Source organism: Sorex araneus, chromosome 2 (genome assembly GCF_027595985.1).
Source record: "Sorex araneus isolate mSorAra2 chromosome 2, mSorAra2.pri, whole genome shotgun sequence".
Lineage (NCBI taxonomy): Eukaryota > Metazoa > Chordata > Mammalia > Eulipotyphla > Soricidae > Sorex > Sorex araneus.
Genome location: NC_073303.1, coordinates 213,402,180 through 213,427,583, shown reverse-complemented (window position 1 = coordinate 213,427,583; position 25,404 = coordinate 213,402,180). Strand labels below are relative to the sequence as shown.

General features: G+C 38.4%; 1 protein-coding gene across 4 annotated transcripts in view; it reads left to right on the top strand.

The window, feature by feature from the left end:
- USP15 (ubiquitin specific peptidase 15) overlaps nt 1-25,404 on the top strand; it is a 120,183-nt gene that overhangs the window by 57,863 nt on the left and 36,916 nt on the right. For 2 of the 4 annotated variants that reach the window (XR_008628520.1, XM_055126500.1), the window contains exon 7: nt 12,548-12,692. Coding sequence is in view for 3 of the 4 variants with exons in the window: in XM_055126500.1 (XP_054982475.1) it covers nt 12,548-12,692 (145 nt within the window). In the remaining variant the exon portion in view is untranslated. Of the gene's footprint in view, nt 1-4,894; nt 4,982-10,395; nt 10,506-12,547; nt 12,693-25,404 lie in introns of those variants that run through there. The other 2 variants (XM_055126503.1, XM_055126501.1) reach the window with 2 other exon arrangements.

Below are 25,404 nucleotides of genomic sequence, written 5' to 3'. Positions count from 1 at the left end.
CTGTCACTCTACCTGGTCTACACAGCAAAAGCTTCTAATCGTCAACAATAAGAAATATTTACAGTTTTTTTGGTTTTTTTTTTGCTTTTTGGGTCACACCCGGCGATGCACAGGGGTCACTCCTGGCTCATGCACTCAGGAATCACCCCTGGCGGTGCTCAGGGGACCATATGGGATGCTGGGATTCGAACCCGGGTCGGCCGCGTGCAAGGCAAACGCCCTACCCGCTGTGCTATCGCTCCAGCCCCTATTTACGTTTTTCAAGATAAACTTTTTTTCCCTCAAAGTACTCTTAGAATGATTGTTAGAAATGGGGAGTGTTTATGGTTGGTTTTGTTTTTCTTAACAGAATCATAGTGTAACATTTTACAAAGTTAGGTTGTTTTATCACTTGAAAATATTTAAATCTCTTTGTGGTATCACTGTTCAGACTTTCCTGTGTTTTAATTGTTTGAGCTGCTGTGTATGTTAAGTTTCTGTAACAGAAATATCCTGTTTCGCTCTTGACATCAGAGACCCAGTTTAGCCTTGAATTGTGTTCTTTCAGTTGAAATATTGGGAATGACGGAGGTGTTCAAGTAGTTTGTTCATTTATCAGATACATTTCAATTTTGCCCTTCTGTGAAATGATTTTCATTAAATTGTCTTGTGTAGTAAATGAATCATTGTCTTATACCTAGCTCAAAGTAGTCAAAATTGGTATACAGTCAATATCAAAGACTTTTTTCTCCTTAGAAAGTCATTGAGTAGAGTTGCTAATCAACAATTGAATTTCCAGATTACATCAAAAATTACCCAGAAACTGGTCAACCTTAAGTAACCTGAAAGTAATTCCACAAACATCAAGATAAGTTGGGTTATGTGTAATCTGTCAGAAGTCAGAATCAGAATAGAAAAGAGACCAGACTTCTTGGTTTTGGTTTTTGGGCCATACCTTTGGTGTTCGGGGCTTATTCCTGACACCGCTCAGGGATCCCTCCTGGCAGTTCCGGGAATCTCACCCGGGTCATCTCTGTGCGTGCGAGCACCGTATCCCTGTCCTGTCTCTCCAGCCCCCAATCAGTCGGGTCATGTAGTAGTGCTGGCAACAAATGATCCCCACCGCCAATAGAATTTTAGTTGCCTGTCGCATTCAGATCAGCCTGTGGGTTACATTCTTTCTGATCTCCATGGTATCTGTTTATTTGGGGCGAGGGGCGGCAGTTAGGACCACAGTCAGCAATGCTTGAGGGGTGCTCCTAGCTCTGTGCTCAAAGTGTCACCCTAGCAGTACTCAGGAAACCATTCGGGTCCAGGGATTTAACCAAGATCTTCCGTTTGCAAGACATACCTTAATCACTATTTTATCTTTCTGGTCCTCTCACTGCTATTTAAAGACACTCTACCATGCTTCTCTGATACTTAAAGAGTAGCTGTTTCTGCTTGAAATTTCAAATAATCACATTTGTTTTCTTTTTGGTCGTGCTACTTCAGTAAGTAGTAGAATATAGTTTTATTCAAACTTCCATTTGTTGCGCGATAACAAAAGAATGTTTTGGGACAGATAAAAATCAATATTGGTTGGTGTTTCTTTTTTTTTTTTTCAACATGGATGTTATATGAAACTGCAGGGTCAGGAAAAAATGCATGAAAAGTGCATTGACTTCTCTTACAGTCATGAGTCACTTCATAGGATTTCTGGAAAATGTCCAGAGCCCAGTTAGGAGAGTTCAGTGTTGTGCAAGTGTCAGCTTGTGATTACACAACTTCAGTGGTGTAGCATACTACAGACACAGGGTTATGATAGAGCCTGGTTGGACCACCAACATATAATGACACATGACTGCATGTTGCTTGGTGTAACTTGTTCTGGTTCTGGTAAGCAGTTTGTTTGTTCTGTGGGGCCACACCTAGCTGTGATGGGGGCGAATTGGGCAAGACCACTCTGATGCTCTTTGCTCACCTGAGGGTGCAGGCCTGACAGCTCTTCCTTGTTCAGCAGCAGTACTCAGAGTCTCCTCTGGTGCTTAACGCGGGGTCTAATTTGTGCCAGGCTGTATGTCTTAACGCACTCTTCGGGGCCTGCTACCAGTAGTTTTACCCACCTCTTGTTTTTTGCATGATCAGTGCAGATAGCTACCCAGTGAAAAGAGGTCAAAGTTCTTGGAATTAACACCTGGTTTTAACATAATGGATTGCTTCCTAAACGCTCAAGGACTGTCATTGCTCACTTCACTCGTTTAACTCTAGCCTTTATCCTCCTTTATTCTCGACTTTGTTACTTTTATCTTTTCCCTCTGATCTCCCAGTAATCTTACTATGTCTCTCTGTCCTCCTGAGTTACTTTTCTAAAATAAAAATGATTAGGTTGATATCATCCAGTGTGCCACAGCACAAGTAAAGTATAAATTTCTTTATGTCATAAAAAGGTTATTAGCACACCTGATTAACTTGTGTTTCTGCCATTACATACTTCTACTGATTGGACTAAGTTGAATTTATTTGTAATTTCCAGTACATATCATAGTTTCTGTTTGGTTTGCACTATTTCCATCTGTATATTCTCACATCTACTTCCTACCAACCTTTCCATCTCTTCATATCTTGCTCGTCACCTCATGGTGCTATTCACAATTTTCTGTTTCATTAATTTCTTTAAATTTATTATGACTTAAACCATGTTGTAGTTATTTTGCTTATATATCATTTTTCCTCCACTAGACTGTGATTAGGAACTGTGAGGTTTCAATTCTAATACCAAGACATAAATTTAATAAATATTTGATGTTTCAATTTATTTCATAGAAATTTCCAAAACTATCCTTGGGGAACAGTTGTTAGAGAATAATAAAAAGGACTACAAGTAGGATATGTGTGTGTGGGTGGGTGGGTGCGCGCACTTCAGCTACTTTATTGAACAAAGTAATGAATCTGTATTCCTGTCATTTCTGCTGAATAAAATTCAAGGTAACATGACAACTTATATTACTATATGCCTCAATCTCTAATTTAGACTTAATCTCCCTAATTAAACTCTTAAGTGTGAAGGCAAAAAGCCACCTAGTGCTTTCATATTCTTGTGACTTTTAACATGAGTACCTTAAAATATTTGGATTACAACTTACGATTAAGGCACCAGGGGGTAGACAGTACAAGAGCGGGGGCACTTGCCTTGCCAGTAGCCCCTTTAACTACAATCTTAGTGTGATCCCTGGCACCAGCAGCCTGTTGGTCCCCTTGGCACTGTGGGGTTCACTCGAACACAGAGCCAGGTAGTAATCCAGAGGCACAGCCAGATGTGACCTCGAAACTTCTGCCGCCCCCCCAAAATAGAATTACTTTTTTAAAATAGTTTTCCGACAGTATATAGTATTTTATATTTTGAGCTTAGCAAAATAAAGTAGAATTTTATAATAGTCTTTCAGAAAGGCACTTAAGTGCAAGTAGCACTTAATCTACCTATATCCATCCTATTTTATCAGATTGAACCTTTAAAATGAAGAAAATGGTTTTACCAATATTTTATAATATATAAAACTTGAGAACTCAAAATTTTTGTTTCTAAAGAATTTTATTACATACGATTTCTTGTTCACAATGCTGTGTAATAAGCATACATATTTAGAAAAGTCTAAATAGTCTGAGTAGATTTTATTAGTTATACTTTGCTACCCACTAATCATTTCATTGTTCATTAGCACCTGAGTAGAACAAATAAATTACTTTTAGAAGATTAATAACTTTGGACCTCTCTAATTTAGAATTTATGATAAATTAGAAATTAGGCTTCAGGCTGGAGCAATAATCCTGCAGGTTGGGCATTTGCCTTGCTTTCAGCCAACCATAGTTTAATTCCCAGCATCCCATATGGTTCCCCGAGCACCGTGAAGAGTAATTCCTGAGTGCAGAGCAGGTAGTAACCCCTTAGCATCGCCAGATGTGACCCAAAAAGGAAAAAAAAAAAAAGTTCCTACCGCTCGTATACTAGTAAATTAAAATTGTTTACAAAGTTTAAAATTTAAAATTGTCTTTTCAGTACTTTACTATAAAGCAATTGTTCCTGTTTAATGGACTTGTTGATTATAATAATGCCTTTAATGTAGGTTATTCATTGATTAAAATCGTTTGTAATTGAGATTTCTGAAAAAGATTCTAAATTAGAGAGGTACTCAATATTTGTCAGATTTATGTCTTCTTTTCCCCAAAGATAACTTTAGCCAAAATTTTCTTCTGATGATCACATTTGGAATTCTTTGGTTATTCTATTCCTTCTGGGGATCATGTTTGGAATTCTTTTATGTTATTCTGTTTCTTTATCTTCACATTTTTCACTAGATTAATTTTAATTGAAATGACATTATCATATTTAAGTGTCATATATGCATCATTGAAAACAACACGTGTTACCCTCTTTGTCCCAGTTTACCCTCTCTTTGGTTCCTCTCATTCTGGTAACCACTCGAATGCCATCTTTAAGACTTGGTAAATTCTCTAGTATCTGTGTCAATGCTGTGTATAATTATACTATGTTATACCCGAGACACAAAGATAATTTCACAAGTTTCCTTAAAAATTATTTTAATTCCATTGATTGAGGAAATTATTGTTTGCAAATGTTCATGATGGTTACCTGAATTCAGAAAAAGGTAAATTCGATTCAGTAGACTTACAGAAATAATATCAAATTGTGTATGTAATTTGATACTTTTTTGGAAAATAGTTCCCTTTTGTACTTTTATATGAAGGAAAGATTAAAAATTGAAAAATCAGAAGATATATAGTGGTTTTATTCCTAAATCTGTTCTCCATTCATCTTCTCCGTACATTGTCATCTGTTAGTTTCTTTTCTTTTTTTTCATAATTAATTTTAAAATTCAGCATTTTTATCTAATTTAACATTTTCATATTTTTGAAGGTCCCCAGGTGCATCCAATTTTTCAACTTTACCAAAGATATCTCCTTCATCTCTATCAAATAATTATAACAACATCAACAACAGAAAGTAAGCACTGAATCTTAAAAACTCTTTGTTTAATTGATCGCCCTATTGTGGTTACAAAAAAAAAAATCTCTTGTATCTAAAATTTAGAATAAAAGTCTTAATGCATTAAAATTGATTTTTGTTTAAATTCCTGATCATTTCTTCTAAGAATAACTTCACAAGAAGTATAGCTGTAGACTTCTTGATTTCATACATATATTATAATAGAGTGCTAAAAGAAGAAAAAGCTTTTCCAGAATTTTTACTTTAGCACACTATTAAAATATACTTTTATCTGTTAGAACTCAGTCTTAAGGAGAGTATAAATTTCAGAAACCACTTTAGAACTAGACATGTTATCACTGCTGTAACATGGTATTAAAAAGTATCAGTGATTCTTAACTAGAAAACATGCACAAATTTTTATGTCGGGGCCTGAGCAATAATAGTACAGCAGGTAGGGTATTTGCCTTGCACACAACCGACCAGGGTTGGATCTGATCTCCAAGCACTGCCAGGACTAATTCCTGAAGGCAGGGCCAGAAATAACCCCTGTGCATCTCCAGGTGTGACCCAAAAAGCTGGGGAGAAGAATATTGTTTTTTATGTTATCATAAGAGCAATCACTTTTCTTTGAAAGCATCAGACAAGTAATTCCCTTGATGTATCGTTAATTAGGAATGTTAGAATTTAGAAAAGTTACATGTGGGCCAGAGAGATCTTACCCTGGGGTTCAGATGCTTGCTTTGCTCAGAGTCGATCCTGGTTCAGTCCCCAGCGCCGCACATGGTTCCCCAAACGTCTCTGGGATTGGTTCCCTGAGCCCAGTGCGGAGAAGCCCTGAGTATTCCTGGTGGCTGAAGCCACCCCTCCCCCTCACACCCACCACACCATAGAAAGAAGTCGCACGAAAGTGTGCGCTGCAGTGCTGCAAGGAAAAGGTTAAGAATCAGGCCAGAGAGACAGTACACTGGGCGGGGCTCTTGCCTTGCACGTGACCGACCCAGGTTCAGTCCGCAGCACTGATCACTGAGTGCCGAGCTACAAACAAGCATCGAACACCACTGGGTGTGGCTCAGAAGCTGAAGGGGGTAAAAAGAGACAGGAAGAAAATTACTTGGGCTTCACTATAACTTAAAAGAAGCTCATTTTTTTTCTATTATAGAAAAAAAATTTTAACTTTCATTATTAAAATGTTTATTATTTATAATTAGGCCAGTTAAATTATGGGAATAATTGCCTTTTTATTTTTGAGTACATACATTGTAATTTATGTATTAATTTAACTGTCTGTAGTTAGATACTTATACTACGTATCCAATTCATTAATTGCACCTGAGAAAAATATAAGCTAAAATAGTAACAGTAAATATTATATGCAAAATAATCCTTAATGTGACACCATTGGTTAAATTTATAGTTTACTTACACTTTAAAGTTTCAATTGAAGAGGGAGCTAGACAAAATGATTTTAACATACATATAGAGAAATAATTTTCCAGGCCTGGTGCTATAGTGCAGTGAGTAGTGTGTTTGCTTTGCACTTGGCTAATGCAGGTTTGGTATTCCCCACTCCATATGGTACCCAAGCCTAGAGTGGTCCCCAAGCACAGAGCCTGGAGGAAGCCCTGACCAGCTGGGTCCGGCCCCCAAACAAGGGGAAGAGCGGAGCAAAGGAAGTCTAAGTATCACGGCCTGTCACAAAGGGGACAGGCTAGTCCTGGAGTCGACACTTTCAGAAAAGGAAATACTGAGAATGTTTTAGATTACTCAGGAAAAACTAGTACAGTTAGGTTGCTCATAGAGCATTTCTCTTTACAACTTTATATCCAAGAAAATTATCAGACATAAAGAGCAAATGAATGGGGGGAAAAAATTAACAACCTCAGGATTTTGAGGAGCTAGAGCAGTAGTACAGTTGTTGCACTTACTTTGCATGCGGCCGACCCAGGTTTGATCCCAGACACCCTGCATTGTCCCCTGAGCCTGTAAGGAGTGACTGTGTGCAGAGCCAGCAGTAGCCTCTGCACAGGTGGGTATGCGCCCTCCCACCCACTGAGAAAATTCAAGATCTCCTAAGAGAGTAAAAAGGGCAAATACCCCAGATGGGTAGTGAAAATGAAAGAATTGAGATGTGTTTAACGTTCTTATTCATTTCTGATTAAGTTTGTGTCAGTTATTACCGTGATTAAACTGTCCGCTGCCCGTATCTCCGTGTCAGCGGGGAACACTAAGCAATGCTCTCTGTTCCCGTAGCGATTCTCTGGGCCCAGAGAGGCAGTGCAGCGGGGAAAGCGTGTCGCTCATGGCCAACCTGAGCTCTGTCCAGCACTGCAGATGGTCCTCTAGCCCCCACGGGGAGTGATCTCTGAGCACAGGAGCAGGAGTAAGCCCTGAGCACTGCCACGGTGCCCCCTCAAAAAGAACAAAACATTACATTCGAGTAGCTGGAGTTTCAGCAGTCACGGTATAATAGTGAACTATTGAAGGTGACATACCTACACATCTGCACACTCTCTACTGCAAGTGTGTCAACTTCACAATTGTGTCCACAAACGAATGAAAACATCCTCCTGTGATTTGATTTGCATTTTCTATGTATGGTTAAAATATACTAGCAAAAGTAACTTTTCTATAGGAGATAAAATTATTTCTACCTATTACAATGACTTCAACATTTACTCTAACTAAAGAATACAGTTTTAGATATATATTTGTTGTTATTTCTTGAAGATATTAATATTGTATATAATAGGCTATATTTTATATTATAACATCAGCTATATTTTGACCAGACTCAAATTATTTAGTATATGTAGCATGTAGCCTGCTATTTATATTTTATCCATTTATATTTGTCCTTTTTTTTTTTTTCCTAGTTTTTGGGCCACCCCCAATAGTGCTCAGGGTTTACCACTGGTTCTGTGCTCAGGGATCACTCCTAGCAGGACTCGGGGGACCGTATGGGGTGCTGGGGATTGAATCCAGGCTGGCTGCATGCAAGGCAAGCGCCCCATTTGCTATACTATCTCTCTGGCCCCCTGTATCTATTTATATATTTGTTTATTTTAGGTCGTAAATCATTCTTCCAAATTGGGGAATTTTAAAAACAAACACCTTGCTAAGTTACCCCCATGCGTAAGAAAATACCTGAAGTCATTCTGTCCATTAGTTGGACAGTAAACATTTATAAAATGGACACGGCCGTCCTGGGCTCCGCAGCTGATCCCCAGCACGCAGGGACCCGAGCAGCGTTGCGTCCTCAGGCCTTGCGCTGGGCCCCAGCCTGGCCAGCCACTTCCTGCCACGGAGGCTCCTGAGCACTGGTTGGCAGGACTCCCTGCAGAATCGAAAGGGGAAGAAACTGGCTTTACAAAATGTGAATTAGTTATTAAAAACCACCTAAACTTGGGAGTTGGAGAGGTAGTACAGGGGGTAGCACCCTTGCCTTGCACGCAGCTGACCTGGGGTCATTCCCTGGCACTCCCAAGAATAATTCCTGAGCGCAGAACCAGAATTAACACCCCTGAGCACTGCCGCATGTGGCCCACACTAAACGAAACTACCTGAACTCTATCAAAGTTCACTTCGTGATCTTTCGTTCATTGGAGGAAATCATTAACACCGTCACATGAAATTGCCATTTCTTTTATTTAAGGACAGTCTAGATTAAGTATCATTTTTAATCTGATTATCAAGTGTATGTTCAAACCACTGTGTATAATAGAATTTACCTGAAAAGTATTTAAAATTCAAGATGAGCAGTCTTTCTGTGAGCATATTACTGGTAGGTAAAGCTTTTATTTCTAAAAATGATGTATAGGACCAGAGAGATGATCGTACAGTGAGTACGGCACTTGTCTTGCAGGAAGCTGATCTTGGTTCGGTCCCCAGCACTGTCTGTGGTCCCCTGGCACTGCCAAGAGTAATTCCTGAGCACAGTTCCCGAAGTAAGCTCTGACAGCAGTATGGTGTGACCCAGTGTGCACAGTGGTCTAAAAATAAAAATAATGGGGGCTGGAGCAATAGTACAGCAGCGAAGGTACTTGCCTTACAGGTGACGGCCCTCGGTTCTATCCTCAGCAATATCCCATATGGTCCCCTGAGTACTGCCACAAGTAATTTCTGAGTACAGAGCCAAGAGTGTCCCCTAACCACTACCAGTTGTGACCCCAAAACAAAACAAAAAAATAAAATAATGGCCATGATATAATGAAGTATAATATTCCAATTAAGACTAATATTTTTAATTAAAATTAATTGCTGGAATATTAGTTACCCTTTCTAGTAATTTAACATTCTCATACAGTATTTGCTTTGCCTTAATGCAAAATAAGTCAATTTAAATCTGTGCCAAATTTTTGTTGCTGTTTTCTTATTTTTCATTTCTGCTACACTTGCTCAATGCTCCCTTTTGGGGGGTGATGGCTGTACCCGCAGTGGTGCTCAGGGCTTCAGGGCTTACTCCTGGCTCTGTACTCAGGGATCACTCCTGGCAGTGCTCAAGTGAGTATTTGCAGTGCCAGGGATCAAACCTGGGCTGGCCACTTCTGCAAGACAGACAGCTTAGCCACTGTAGTATTGCTCTGGCCTCTGATACTGCCTTTGAAAAGTCTTTAATCGGTGTGTTGTTTCCACTTGACGTTTCACATCAGGACACATTCCTCTTTTCCTGTTAATTTAAAGCTCTTTCATTTGATTGAAGTGACTCCTTTTAAGATTAAGCCACGAAATTGATTTTGGAGAGTCCCATAGCTAGCTAGCCATCTAGCTCTTGAAAAGTTAACTTAGCATTTTTTCATAATAACAAAAGCATTATTTCATTAGGTGCAGGTTGAACAGAATTACAGTTCAGGTTTTTTACATGTTTGTAATGCCATATATCAGTACTGTTTGAAAAGGCAATCCCAAATCTTTATGAACAGATTATTTGTAACTCAAATTCATCAGAAAATTTGCATTTTTAAAATGTATCTTCATTTAAGATGGAGATATAATACAGAACTAATTCACATAGCATCAAAATCTGTTTTATGACTATTGGTAAAGTAGAATAATTTTTTAGGATGAGTATTAGCCTAATATTTTGGGGGGGGACTATTTCCTTGGATGATTATTAGACTTGCAAGTCCTAGGTTTCCACATAATTTTCAGTGTTTAATGAACTGCTGGTATTTATATTTTTATGAGACGTTAATATTTTATTTAGAGAGCACATAAAATATAGATTGTAAGTCACCAAGATAGTAATGAAGTACTTTGTCAACTTTCATCGTTACGATCATTGAGAAGCTACACTATCTCAATCTTTGGACGAGACTTATGCTTATCCTGTCACTTAAAGTAAAATGTAGATATCCTTTAAGGGTTCAGATTTTAAAACTGCTTTTGCAAATAAGTTTTTTGTTCATTTCTCAGTAAATAGGAATCCCTATCCCAGCAAATTCCATCCTGTTGCCACAAAGAAGAATAGAGCTTCCAGCATCCATTTGTGTTACGTGTGGGGAGAGGCAGATATCTCAATTTATACTTATGGAATGAACATGTAAATGTGCTTTTAGTCTTTCACTTGCATTTGTGTGTATGTGTGTGATTAGGCATGAACATGAATTTGACGTACTTTTATACTGTGCTCATTTTTATAATTTTTTGGAATATGCTTTTCTATAATGGATAAAACATAGGGCTTGCATTTTTATAATATGTAGCTGACCTTGAGTTACAGCACTTAGAGAAATAAAATATAACTCTTCAGCTTTTTTTTAATACATCAGCAAAATTCTCGTCACAAAATCCAGTCCTTGAATAATCATGTATTGGATTGGTACCTTGTTCCTCATTAGTCACTGGGATTGTAGAATAAGATATGAATCAGAAAAAGCTAATGATCTGCAAAAGTAAAAGGTACTTGAATTTTTTTTCCATATGCTTTCTTCTTTTGATTTAAAAGAAGTAAATAACTGCAAGTCCAAGTACACGGTTCTAGTTTGGATTGATCAAAGTGACATTTTTCTGAACCCTAAGATTTTTCTTTGATCTGGGAATTGGTCTTTTTGCTTGTGGTGGGAGGGCTATTATCTTTTTAGTGCAAAACTATTAACAGTTTAGAATTACGTGTGTACGTTTGGGTTGATGTGTTTTTATGTGTTTTACTTTTATAGCTTGTTGGTGTGTGTGCGCATGTGTGGTCTGCATGCATGGTGTGTGTGTGTGTGTGTGTGTGTGTGTGTGTGTAGGGTTTTTTTAAGAACAAGCAGTATAGTTCACTTAATTTTTTTATTATAAGGAAGTGTAGACAGCAGTTTAAAGTACTTAAAATTGGAGCGATAGCACAGCGGGTAGGACTTTGTCTTGCACGCAGCCGACCCAGGTTCGATTCCTCCGTCCCTCTCAGAGAGCCCAGCAAGCTACTGAGAGTATCCCGCCCCCACGGCAGAGCCTGGCAAGGTACCCGTGGCGTATATGCCAAAAACAACAAGTCTCACAGTAGAGATGTTACTGGTGCTCGCTCGAACAACAGTGCTATAAATGCCAGGAATAAAATGTAGCTAATTGAGATTATCCATTACAGTTCATCATGTTTAATCTGTTGTACTATTTTCTATTTATATTCTCATTGCTTTTACTAAAATGACCTTTGATTCTTAACTCAGGTTGAATCTAATGAATTTTTTAAAAAAAAAAGATCGAAAGTATACTTTTGAATTATATCCAAAGTAGCCATCATAAATATTTTACAAAGTAGCCTATTAAAAATTGAGGATCCATCCTTTTCCACAAAATATTTTTTATTACATGTAAAAAGAGTGAAGCATCATTTAATATAATGAGTTTTATTAGTTATTTCTAACTATGCCTGGATTCTCTAAAATCAAGATTATTGTATAGTTATTAGGTCAATATTTAATATTATTGATCGTAAAAACAATCCTGAGATTATATTTACTTAGTGAAATAAACTACATTACTTGAACAAACATAAAGAAAAGCCAAATAATTATTGGAATGTATTTTCTTAGAATCATTTCATTTTTGTATTCCTGAACACCTGTCATTTTTTTTTTAAATATTAGATTTTGCTGATCTAGTGTAGAAGCTATAAATAGAATCTTCAGTGCATCAGAAAGGTGATGTCACAGAGACTATGGAAATATCTGCTCTCACCTGTAACTAATGCACAACTCCTCCTGTTCCTACTGTTCTTACTCTGTTACAGTAGCAGGATACAAAAGGAACATAAATGAGATGATTTATTGTTGTGGGTGGTGTTTAAAATCCAAATGTTTTCAGTTTGATGGAACAATGAAGAATGGGGCAAGTTCTGAAGCTGCTCCAATTAACCAAGGGTAGAGAGATATAATAGTGGTTTGTATCGGATGGTGTGGTAGATGTTGCTGTGAATTTGTTGATTGGATGAAGAGTGTATTCATTTAAGGGGTGATTTTTATTTAAGTTCATGTCTTTAAAAGTTCCTGAGTTAAATGCTTTATTTATAAAATTCAGTGAGTAAACCACATATCTCATCTAGGCTTTCTCTGTACTTTGTATTGGCTGCATGATGAAAAATATGTTTTTGTTTTCTTCTAGTGTGAAAAACTCAAATTATTGTCTTCCATCATATACTGCTTATAAGAACTATGATTATTCAGAACCTGGAAGAAATAATGAGCAGCCAGGCCTCTGTGGCCTGAGTAACTTGGGAAACACCTGCTTCATGAACTCAGCTATTCAGGTAGGTTTTTTCCAAACAAAGTCAAAATATGTATTTTGTGCTTATCAGTAACGCAAGAAGAGTGATATTGAGTCTTGCGTGTCAAAACATATTTTAGAGTATTTCATAGAGGTGCTAAATATATATATTTTTCTCATTCTAATGCTGCTATTTTCATGTTCCTCAGTTTGTAAGCACATGACTGATTTTTCAGATCGTAGAAGATCGAATAGCACTTAGGCAAAAATACAATTGGAAACAGAAATGTAGGTCTAAGAAGGGAAAAGGTTGAGATCTCTACATATTCAGTGAAAATCTCTTGCTTTTTGTTTGTTTTGGATATTAGTGGGAATACTAGAGAATTGCTATTTTATAGTCACCAATCCTATCACTTAAAATCAATCAAAATATTTTTTAATTTGAATTTTTTAAAAATTAGACAATTTTATGTGAATTTTTTGTGTGTGTACTATGTTAACAGCTTTTCCTTTCCCTTAAAAATCTTTCAGCTGGTACTGTGAGGTCACCGCCTCATTTTCCCCTCTTTTCTACCCATGGGCATTCCCTTTGCTTCTTGCTCTGGTTCGTATCCTCTTCCAACCTGACTTATTAATTATTCATATAATTGATTGGTATTGAGGTAATGAGAGGTGATTTTTTTTTTTAAATATCATGGTCACTGTGTAAATTTAGAATGGGCATTTTATTGTCCTTTAAAGATAAAGGTTTTTCCCTAAAACAACTGAAGTATTGATATACAAGTTTTATAATTTGAGGGGGTTTTTTATATATAATTATTTGCAGAATTTTGCAGATTTTTTATTTTTAGTTATAAATTTTCAATTTGTTATGTAATTCAAACTTACTACCAAATCTTTTATGCTGAGAGGGACCCTCCAAAGATAAAAATTTAGAGTATGGATTGGTAGACATTATTTTGCGTCTTTTTATCTGAGAAAAAATATATAGGACTGTTTGCATCCAAAATTCTATTTAAATCCTTTTTGACATTGTCATCAATCCAGTTATCTCTTAATTTAACCATAGTTTTTATAGTAGTTAGTTTATGTCTGTCATAACTGTTGGAGTAGGCAGTCTTATGGAAATTCATGGGTATATGATAATTTCTAATTTCTGGTTTAGTGTTTCATGACTAAATTAATATGATGAAGCAGGTATGATATAGTCACTTCTTTTACTAAAAAACCTATGAACAGTTAAAACTTCAGAAAAGTTTAATTTTTCTGAAGAGGACACAGGGGTTTATCCAGAAGAGCAAGCCTAAATGTGTTGTCTTCGTACTTAAACAGCAAATACGGCCGGTGCTGAACTTTCAGAGAGAGAAAGAAACAAGTTGTAAAATGATTGGATAAGTATTAGACTGTCTCACCCGATCATTGGAAGCTATCTTTGGCATAATTTCTGGGAAAGTGTTTTATCCAGTTGCTTTGCATTACCAAGTCAGATTTTATATATACGTATACTTTTATGTATATATATATATATATACATAATTTTTCTGTGCACTATCAATAATTTTGCTTCTGGAAGTTTAATATAACTTGAGGTTGATTTGTTTTAATTTTCTACTAAGAAAACCAGGGCCGGGGCTGGAGCAATAGCACTGCAGGTAGGGTATTTGCCTTGCTCAAGGCCCACCTGGGTTCAATTCCTTTGTCTCTCTCGGAGAGCCGGGCCAGCTACCCAGAGTATCCCACTTGCACGCCAGAGCCTGGCAAGCTCCCCGTGGCATATGATATGCCAAAAACTGTAACAACAAGTCTCACCATGGAGACGTTTCTGGTGCCCGCTCGAGCAAGTCCATGAACAATGGGATGACAGTGCTGCTACAGAAAACCACTGTTGGTGTTTTTTCATAAGGACTAAGGCAGTATTTTAATAGACATAAAAATTTTTGTCAGTAATGAATAAGCTTGAATGTTCTTCATGGGACATTCAGACTAAACTTGCATTCAAACTAAATTCCTTCTAAGAGAATATTGCATTCTAGTTTCCCGTTCTTTATGCAGTGTTTAGTGTTTTGTCTCCATATGGTTAACTAGTTTCTGAAAATTTGGTATTAAAATTAAATCTTCTCGATCAACTTCATTGAGCTAGATTTTCCATGTGTTGAACTTTCTTAAATGTTGTATGTAAGATCAAAACCTTCACTTTTACTTCTGTTTTTCTCAGTGGCGGGCAGGGAGGAGGTGTTGTGGAGAATAGCCCGCCCGTTGTTTCTTAGGCTGTGGAAGTCATTCATGCCTCACAGTTCTCTGCCCGCCAGGCTTCCATGCATGATGACCTTCACTGCTCAGACCTTCTGGTGCCAGCGGTCAAACCTAGGTTGGGCATGCGCCTTCACCCCACGCTATCTCCCTCACCATGTTGGACTGTCTTACTGCAGTCAAATGGGAGCTCTAACATTAGGCCCTTTTTTTGATACATTCCACTTTTCGCGTGTTTCATTTCAGCAAAACATGGCCTTGATGAAAGTACAGTTTCCAGGGTGATATTTATCTATTGTGGTAAGAGTCATTAAGAGCAATTTTAGATAGAAACTTCATCAAGTGTTTTTAGCTATGATCTTACTGCATATTCGCGTCTTGATTTGAAAACTCGTAAAAGGGGGCTGGAGCAGTAGCACAGTGGGTAGGGCATTTGCCTTGCACGCGGTCGACCCGGGTTCGATTCCCAGCATCTCATATGGTCTCCTGAGCACCGCCAGGAGTGATTCCTGCGTGCAGAGCCAGGAGTAACCCCTGTGCATCGCCAGGTGTGACCCCCCCAAAAAAAAAAAAAAAACTCGTTAAAGTTTAACTTGGAAAAATGAAGGTTATATTTTCCACTTTTAACCCAAATCTAGAGTTAGTACTTTGATTTTATTTTCTAAAAGCAGTTATGATTTTTTAAATTTTGATTTTAGCCCTTCAGCTGAAAATTTGTCATAAGAAGGCACATGAAATGATGCCAATAACCTTTATTTGTCTATTAAATGGGATAGTTTTTAAAATAACTTTAGGGAATGCTACACCAGCCATGCTCAGGAATTGCTTCTTGAGGTGTTTGAGGGAGCAATGTAGTGTCAACTCCTGGGCTTCCCTGTGTGCTCTGGCCCTTCGAGCTCTCTCCCTTGCCCTTAAGTGATTTTTTTAGTTACTATTTTCTTTCTTTCTTTCTTTCTTTCTTTCTTTTTTTTTTTTTTTTTTTTGCTTTTTGGGTCACACCTGGCGATGCACAGGAGTTACTCCTGGCTCTGCACTCAGGAACTACCCCTGGGGACCATATGGGATGCTGGGATTTGAACCCGGGTCGGCAGCGTGCAAGGCAAACGCCCTACCCGCTGTGCTGTCGCTCCAGCCCCTAGTTACTATTTTCTTAATTAAGCTTTTTCCCCCTTACAACTTTCTATCTTCTTAGAAGTTTTTTTTGTAGATTTTGTGAAATTAGAGACAATTCATTTACTTAATGGTAGTTCGAATTTTCAATATGATTTCTTATACTACTCAATAATTTTAAAAGTGAATTCTTAGTGTACCAAGGTAGTAAAATTTATCGTATATCCAAAGGTTAAAATGGTTTGAAAAGCATGCTGTGTTTCAGTACATACTTGTCAACACTACATAACAGTGACACCCAGTTTCTAGGTAATGCCAGCATAGTTTGTTTTTTTTTTTAAGTTTCACTTAATGGTTGCACTCCACTTTTTAAAAAATAATTCGAGTTAAAATCTATGGTAGTTATGCAGTGAAATGTGGACCCTATTTTTTTCTGAAAATAGTTTAATTAGTCAGGGGTCTTAAGAGATGAAAATATTTTATCATCTGTTAACTAAGCATCACCAAGATGATTTAATAGTATCATTGTATCACTGTCATCCCATTGCTCACCGATTTGCTCGAGCGGGCACCAGTAACATCTCCATTGTGAGACTTGTTACTGGTTTTGGCATATCGAATACGCATGGATAGCTTGCTAGGCTCTGCTGTGCGGTCGAGATACTCTGGGTAGCTTGCTGGGCTCTCCAAGAGGGACGGAGGAATCAGGAATTGAACCCGGGTCGGCCGCATGCAAGGCAAACAGCAGGTAAGGTGTTTGCCTTGCACGAGACAGACCCGGGTTCGATTCCCAGCATCCCGTATGGTCCCCTGAGCACTGCCAGGAGTGATTCCTGAGTGCAGAACCAGGAGTAACCCCTGTGCATCGCCGGGTGTGACCCAAAAAGCAAAAAACAAAACAAAACCAATACTGGCTATTTCTGGTGATGACTATAAAAAAATGAAGAAAGAAATTAATTGGATTAATTTGAAGAAATTGAATTTCTTTCTTACTCAGTTTTATTGCAGTAATGTCAACTGCCTCATTTCTGAACTTTGTTAACTTAATCCTCTTGGGAAGCTTTTAGGTTAATGATGTTCAAGATGTCATCTATGTTCATCAATGTTCATAGGCATTCAGTCTTCAAGGAACTCAAAATTTTCTTGAGTTCAGATCACCATTGGCCTCAGTCTTTTGTATAGTTAAGATTATAGGCATACCTCCTTGTCTTAATAGTACATTAAATTAGCAAAATAGCTTTCTAGTACCCTATGCGTATTCTTCTATTGAAATAATGTCTAGTTTGGGGGTTTTGATTTTTTTTTAACCCCCGTTTGTGTTATTGGAGATAATTTTTTTAGTATTAGTTGAGTAGATCCAGAAACACACCAACCCTTGTCTTTTTCATTGTCAAGGCCTAGGAGGTTCATGATTGGCTTCTTGGAAGAAGCAACTCTTCATATGGACTTGAAGCAGGGAAGTAATATGGCCTGTTCCGCTGGAAAGCAGCATTGTGTGAGACGGTTATTTTCAAATTCTTTACAATAGGGCTCCTCAAATCGGCTCTTAGAAGTCATTGAAAAGGATCAGTGATCAAGGATCTATTCCTTATTCCTATTGTGCAACGGAAAAATCAGTTGATTCCCAGGCATTTTGAAAATCAACGTTGTTCTAACAGTCTGTTCGGTTAGGAAAACAGTCAAGAACTTCAGAAGAAGCCAGAGAGAGAGAGCACAAATGCTCAGGTGCTTGCCTGGCATGTGGCTGCTGCTGCCACAACTCTGGTTCAAATCCTGGCACTGCAAAGGGCCCTCTGGGCACGGCCAGGGTTAATCTCTGAGCACAGAGCCAGGTGAGGCTCCTAAGCACAGGTATGACCAAAAAGAAACAAAGGAATTCAGGGGACAGGAAGGAAACTGGAAACTTTGGTGGTGTGATATGTATACAGTTGAAGGGACAGATGTTGCAACATTCTGTGACTAAAACCCAATCATGAGCAACTTTGTGTATCTCGCTGTGATTCAGTAAAAATTAAATAAGTGTGTCATAAATTTCTTAAAAAAGAAAGAAATTCAGAGAATGTTCAAATAGAAGGCTTTATTTTTTAAGAAAAAATAATACTATATACAGAAACAACATTTTTTTTGTGTGAAGAATGTTTCTGTGTAGCTGTTGTTTCTATTCTGATACCTTCGAGTTTTGAACTTTTACGATCTTAAAAATGGGTTCTTCTGGTAAAATAAAAATATGGCTAACTAAAAATCCAAACTATTGCTTTCTAGGGCAGATTTTATCTAACATAGGAAATTAAACTTACTGTTTGAGTTTCTTCTGTATTATGTGCGGAAACGTACACAGTATCACAAAGATAGGTTTAAACTATAAAATAATCAGGTGTTCTTTCCATTTTGGTTTTTTTTTTTTAATTTTTTTTTAATGGCAGCTTCTTGAGCAGGAATTATTACTTGCTTTTTTTCCGCCCCTTGGATTTCTTTTGAAATTTATTTTTGAGTCTCTGCGTCTTGGCCAGTGAATGGGCTTACTTGCAGTGAATGGGCTTACTTGTCGGCAGAGGCAGTTCCTGGGCGTGCGTGCAGGGGCTTCCTGAAGGACAGAGGGTGAGCCCTGCGAGAGCCCGAGAGTCCAGTCGAGAAACCTGCATGTCTCGGGTTTTCAGCAGATTGATTTCTGGGTGAGGCTTGTCTGCGCGGTGGAGACTGGCCAGGAGCGATGTGGCGACTGTGGGGGGCGGAGGTGTGGCTGCCGGGCTCTTCTGGGGCGGGCGTAGGGCTCACCCCTGCGCGGTGGTGTGGCTGCTGGGCTCTGCTGGGGCAGGCTAGGGCTCACCCCTGCGCGGAGGCGTGGCTGCTGGGCTGGCTCTGCTGGGGCAGGCTAGGGCTCACCCCTGCCCCAGGGATGCCCGGGACGTCTCAGCCTGTGGGGTCGGGAAGAATCTCGCCTGGAGTTACTTTCCTAACACACCTATCAGTAATTTGAGTTTTGACTGGGGAGAGGGAGGTCCAGCCTGAATTCCAATACTGGATTATTTTGGAAGGACTATTTAACAGAGTTTTGCAAGGAGCTAGTTTTCCTAGCTGTACGAAAAATGTTATCACCTCGTGAGTGCTTGTGTAATTGGACTAACGGTGATTTCTTGTCCAAAAGCAAAACAAAATTTTTTTTTAAAAAATAGTTTTCTAGAGTGCCAGGGATATTGCTAAGTGGAGAGAGCATGCCTCTCATCGATTCAGTCCCCTGAACCAAAAATACACACAAACATTGTGCCTTTCCTAACCTTAGATACTGGAGACAGTAATTTTCTTTTCCATGTTTAATATGCAAATATCTCTAGGAGTGATGCTTTGGAGGAAGAAGCTTGTCTATTCCTACTGCATTTAAATTACAAAAACAGAGGGCTATAAGTAATCAAAGAATTACATCTGATTTTGAGACAGAATGGTTTTACATTACTTTTCTTTCAAAAAAAAAAAAGCCAATTTATGCTTTCCTTGCACTTGACCAACAGACTCCGTCTCTGGCACTCCATTTGGGGCCCCAGTGCCGCCAGGAGTGATCCCTGACCACAGCCTTGAGCACTGCTGAGTGTGGCCCAGAAACAGGAGAAAAAGAGAAAGAAAAACTGAGCAACTTAATAGTATGCCCACTAGATAGAATTACTTATGGCGATCTTTAACAGCAGTTATTAATATAATTAGATCGAAATTATCCTGCATTGGTTATAATTATTCCAAGGACTTTTATTTGTAATTAAAAGAAACACTTAAGAATTGTCAACATGAAATTTATGATTATTGTTACAAATTTTCCTCCAAAAAAGAATAATTTCAAATTTGTTACTTTAAAGAAAAATTAACTAATTTTCTCAGTTAAAATCTTTTCTAAGCAATATTTTCCTCGGTGCATATTTAGCTAACTCTATACTTTATGGTTGGGAGTTTCTATAGGGTGTCTAGCTTACATTCTAAATTATAAATTACATTACTGAATAATAGCACTAGAAAATGTAGGTACTGGACTGATCTTAAAAAGAAGAAAGCCATATATATACTTAATTCTTCTTAAGGGCTTGTTTTGTTGTCTTTTGCTTATTTTGTTTTAATGTGTTCTTAAATTTTGCTCAGTTCAGGTAGCACTATAGCACTGTCATCCCGTTGTTCATCGATTTGCTCGAGCGGGTACCAGTAATGTCTCCATTGTGAGACTTGTTACTGTATTTGGCATATGGAATTGCCATGGGTAGCTTGCCAGGCTAATGCATTAAAAAGAACACAGATATACAGAGTATTATGTTCACAGTTCAGATAATTAATCCCAAGATCTCCTCATCTCTTGGAATTTCTGAAGATGATCATTTTTCTTATTTGCAAGTAGAAATGTTTCCGATGATAACTTGTTGTCCACAGTTATCACTTTGCCTATATTGGATGCTTAGTTTAATACTTCTTCAAAGAGACAGACTTTCTGATAGTCACTAATTAAGACATGATACCACAGCAATTTATATTCCCATGAGACAAATTGTCTAGTACGTGAAATAAGTAAGTGTGGATAATGGTATCATGATGGGGGGGAAAGTGAATAACAAGAATTTGTAGAATAATAATTTATAAGAGTTTTGATTTTGATTTGAGCTAAAGTAACAGTTGAGCTAAAACCAGAGTGATGTCTGTTAGGCACTTAATTAGTTTGAGAAAAAGATGAAACCCTGTAAAGGAATATTTGAAGGGAGTGGCATAAAATGATGTTAGAGAAATAGGCAGGAGCCCAAATCATACAGAAATTTGGATTTTAATGTATTAGGAGATATTGAAGATTCCAGGCTATCATCATCTCACCTGAGTTTTGTTTTTTCATTTGGGTTTTTTTGGTTTTGTTTTTTTGTTGGTTTTTGTGTGTGTGTGTGTTTCAGTTATTTAGCTGATTTTTATATTCAAACACTTTAGAACCCTGTGATTTTTCTCAGAAGAATAGTTACAGCAGTCTTTTGTAACTATTACCTGTTCATTTTATAGTACTCAGACATTACCTGTTCATTTTATAATACTCAGTACTTTCTATGTCAGTATAATACTCATTTTATAATACTCAGACATTACCTGTTCATTTTATAATACTCAGTACTTTCTATGTCACTTTAAAAAAGGCTGAGGTCTTTAAAAAAAAAACATAGAAACAGTACTTATTTGATCCGGGTGTTTTGCTATCTTACCTGTCACTTTATTCCTTTCCTGTGTTCTCACTAGATCCTCACATCATGCCAAGAATATTCCTATCTTGGTGTCTCTGAACTTGCAATTTCCTATGCCTGCTGTGTCGTTATTCTCCAAGTAGGATCTCCTTTTAGGTGTCTGTTATCACTCAGATACTAACCTACTCTGTATATAATAAGTGCCTTCATATGGCCATCAGACATGCTCACTGGGTATTTGGGAATATTCTTTTATTTCAGCTTTCTCCAACACGCACACATAGTGAGCACAGAGATGACTGCTTGAATCACTGCTGCCGCCGCTTTTCCTAGAACAGTGACATGTAGACGGCATTCACAGTAATAGAAAGTGAAGGGAAAAGTGTGTTCCCAATTCTGACTTACTCTTTCAGTAGTACAACAGTTGAATGAAATCACTGTAGTGGGACGGGGCAAAAGGAAAGATTGAGAAATGAGAAGAGATTGTCAGTTAAAATATTTTAGGTATTGGAGGCTGGTGAAACAGTATACACATTACGTTCCTTGCCTTACATACCTCCGACCCCAGGTTGATCCCAGTACCAGCAGGAATATGCCCTGAACACAGAGCCAAGAGTCCAAGCCCTCAGCACTGCAGTGTGGCCCCAAACAAAACAAAGGGGAAAAAAAAAACTACAGTTTTCAGTTTGTGACACCTGTGAATATCCATGTAAATACCTCATAGACAAATGGGACTGATGGATATTGTAGTATGAAAATATTGGTTAGAGACCTAGATTGGAAATAAAATTAAGGATAATTTGTTTGCGATATTTAAAAGCCTGGGGAAAATTGCATCTATTACCACATCTATAAAGATGAGATCCTAGGAATAAGCTTTAAATTAGAACATTTCTTTGGTTTATTTGTTTTGGGTTTTGGTTTGGTGCTCAGGGCTTCCTCCTGGCTCTGCACTCAGGGAACTCTTTCGGGGGTACTAGGGGGATCATATGGGCTCCAGGGGCCGAACCTGGATGACTGTATGCAAGACAAGCGCAGTGACCTCTGCACTCTAACTCCGGCCCCAAATTATGACCTGAAAAAATTTCTGGGGCTGGAGCAATAGCACAGCGGGTAGGGCCTTTACCTTGCACACGGCCGACCCAGGTTTGATTCCCAGCATCCCATAGGGTCCTCTGAGCACCACCGGGAGTAATTCCTGCGTGCAAAGCCAGGAGTGACCCCTGAGCATCGCTGGGTGTGACCCAAAAAGAAAAAATATAAAATCACTGTGAATTGCAAAGTTACCAGTGTGTTTGTGATTAAGTTTCAGGCGTTCAACATTCCAACACCAATCCCTTCACCAGTGTCCACTGCCCTCCACCAGTGTCCCCAGTTTCCCCCAGCCTGTCTCTGGCAGGCTCGTTTCCCATCTGCGATTGTCATAGTGTTCCCTCCCTGACTTACTCCCCCACCCTCACCCCTGCCCCAGTGACAGGCTTCCTCCCACTAGCTAGTTCTCCTGCTCTTCGGGGCCTTTGGTATTCCCCTCCCGGGTTTCTCTGTCCCATATGACAGAAATCGTCCTGGTTTGTTCCTCTTCCTCCAACTGATTGCGCTCAGCATGGTCCTCTCCAGATCCATCCTCTTAACAGCACATTGCACGACTTCATTTTTCCTTAAGGCCAAGTAGTGTTCTATTTTATATGTTTGCCATAGTTCCTTTATCCTGTCATTCTATTCTTAGACATCCCAAATTATAACTTTTTAATGAAGAAAGGGCATTGCCATTACAATAGGGGGAAAAAATGATTACAAGAGCAAGCTGTTTAGCAATATTATTATACTTATTAACGGAAAAGCATAGACATTTAGGTAAAACATTAAGGTAGATCATTTACAAAGAATAAAAGGAGTATTGCTCTGCGGCAACATTGCACGGTAGCACTGTTGTCTTGTTTCTCATCAATTTACTCGAGCAGGCACCAGTAACGACTCCATTGTGAGACTTGTTACTGTTTTTGGCATATCAAATACGCCACGGGGAGCTTGCCGGGCTCTCCGAGAGGTGGGGAAGGAATAGAACCCGGGTCGGCCACGTGCAAGGCAAACGCCCTACCCGCTGTGCTGTCACTCCAGTTCTTAAAATCTAATTTGAAACTGGAGACATTAGGTCAGAATGTGAAAATTGACTTTGGGTCCATTCACCCGTCCTCCTTTCCCCTCTGCCCAGGACTGGTACATTAAATTACTGGGTTCATACAGTAAGATTAGGTTCATCTAAGATTGGAGAAATTCAGGTAGGAGAATTAAAGCGACTACTTTTCTTATTTTTATTTGGCTAATTTGTTTTGCTAATTCATATATATCATATATGTGTCAATGCTGTGTTGTCCGGTGTAGTTCTAAACATCAATTATAATTGTTACAACCATTCTTCTAAATTTATATTATAACCAAATATTGGTTATAATTGTTATAAAAATTCTTCTTAGAATTGAACAAGAATAGTACCTATCTTCTTAAAAGTTCATTGTCTAATGAATCAGCTATTTTTTAAAAAGAAAAGAAAATGAAAGATGCATAATATGCTAAATCAGCCAAATGGCATAAAAGTGCGTTGGAAAGTAAGTGAAGATTTACCAGAAGCTACCATATTTGAGTTTGGTCTTGACTTCATTAGGTATGTTATTATTTACTGTGACTCCATATATTATTATCTAATGTGACTTAAATTTATGAGAAGCTCAACTGCAGCATTATAGCTTGGGCCTAATTTTTCCATGCCCCATATTTTTTACCATATTTGAAAACACTTCGTTCACACACTCACTAATAGATATTGGCACCTCCATTGTACAGCCTAGGCATTAATGTTGTTTTCATGGGTGTGGCATCTCTGAAAATAGGAGTAAATGCTAAATATTTTGAGCATTGGCATTTATCAATGGAATAAACATAGAACCTCTTAATTCAGTCGGCCATGGTCCCTTAGGGAGCCAGAATGATAGAACAGCACATAGGGCACTTGCCTTGCACTTGGCTGACCATGTCTAAGCTCCAGCACCCAGTATGATCCCCTGGGCCCACCCAGGTGTAAGCCCTTAGTACAGCCAGGTGTGCCCCCCACACACCCGCCATTAAATTTGAAGGTTGCTGGAAAATGATTTCTACATAATATCTCAGGTGTAAAATAAAAATATGACCATCATTTACAGAGTTTGCTTTCTTAAAAATAGATTCGTTGATTCATGTACACACACAATGGTGTTACATATATATATGTATGTATACGTGTGTGTATTTATACATGTATTTTGAAGATTTGGCATTTAATGTAGGTGTTTTGAATAATTCTACAGTTACTGCTTCAAGCTTTTCTAGGCATTCTGAACCTCGAGAAGAAATGTCTCAGTCACTTTTTAAAGCTTGTTTTTTTTTTTTTGACAGTGACATGTAAGTTTTATTTTATTTTTATTTATTTTTCTATTATTTCCATTTCACAACTGCCAAATATGGTCTTTCTATTATTTCTACTTTTTTTTTTTTTTAATTAGAGAATCACCGTGAGGGTACAGTTACAGATTTATACACTTTTGTGCTTATACTTCCCTCATACAAAGTTTGGGAACCCATCCCTTCACCAGTGCCCATTCTCCACCACCCGTAAACCCAGTGTCCCTCCCACCCTCCCCAATCCCATCTCCCCCCCACCCCACCCTGCCACTGTGGCAAGGCATTCCCTTCTGTTTTCTCTCTCTAATTAGCTGTTGTGGTTTGCAATAAAGGTGTTGAGTGGCCGCTGTGCTCAGTCTCTAGCCCTCATTCAGCCCGCAACTCCCTTCCCCCACATGGCCTTCGACTACAATGTAGTTGGTGATCGCTTCTCTGAGTTGACCGTTCCCCGGAACGTGAGGCCAGCCTCGAAGCCATGGAGTCAACCTCCTGGTACTTATTTCTACAGTTCTTGGGTGTTAGTCTCCCACTCTGTTATTCTATATACCATAGATGAGTGCAATCTTTCTATGTCTGTCTCTCTCTTTCTGACTCATTTCACTCAGCATGAAACTTTTCATGCCCATCCACTTAACTACAAAATTCTTGACCTCCTTTTTTCTAACAGCTGCATAGTATTCCATTGTATAGATGTACCAAAGTTTCCTCAACCAGTCATCCGTTCTGGGGCATTCGGGTTTTTTCCAGATTCTGGCTATTGTAAACAGTTTA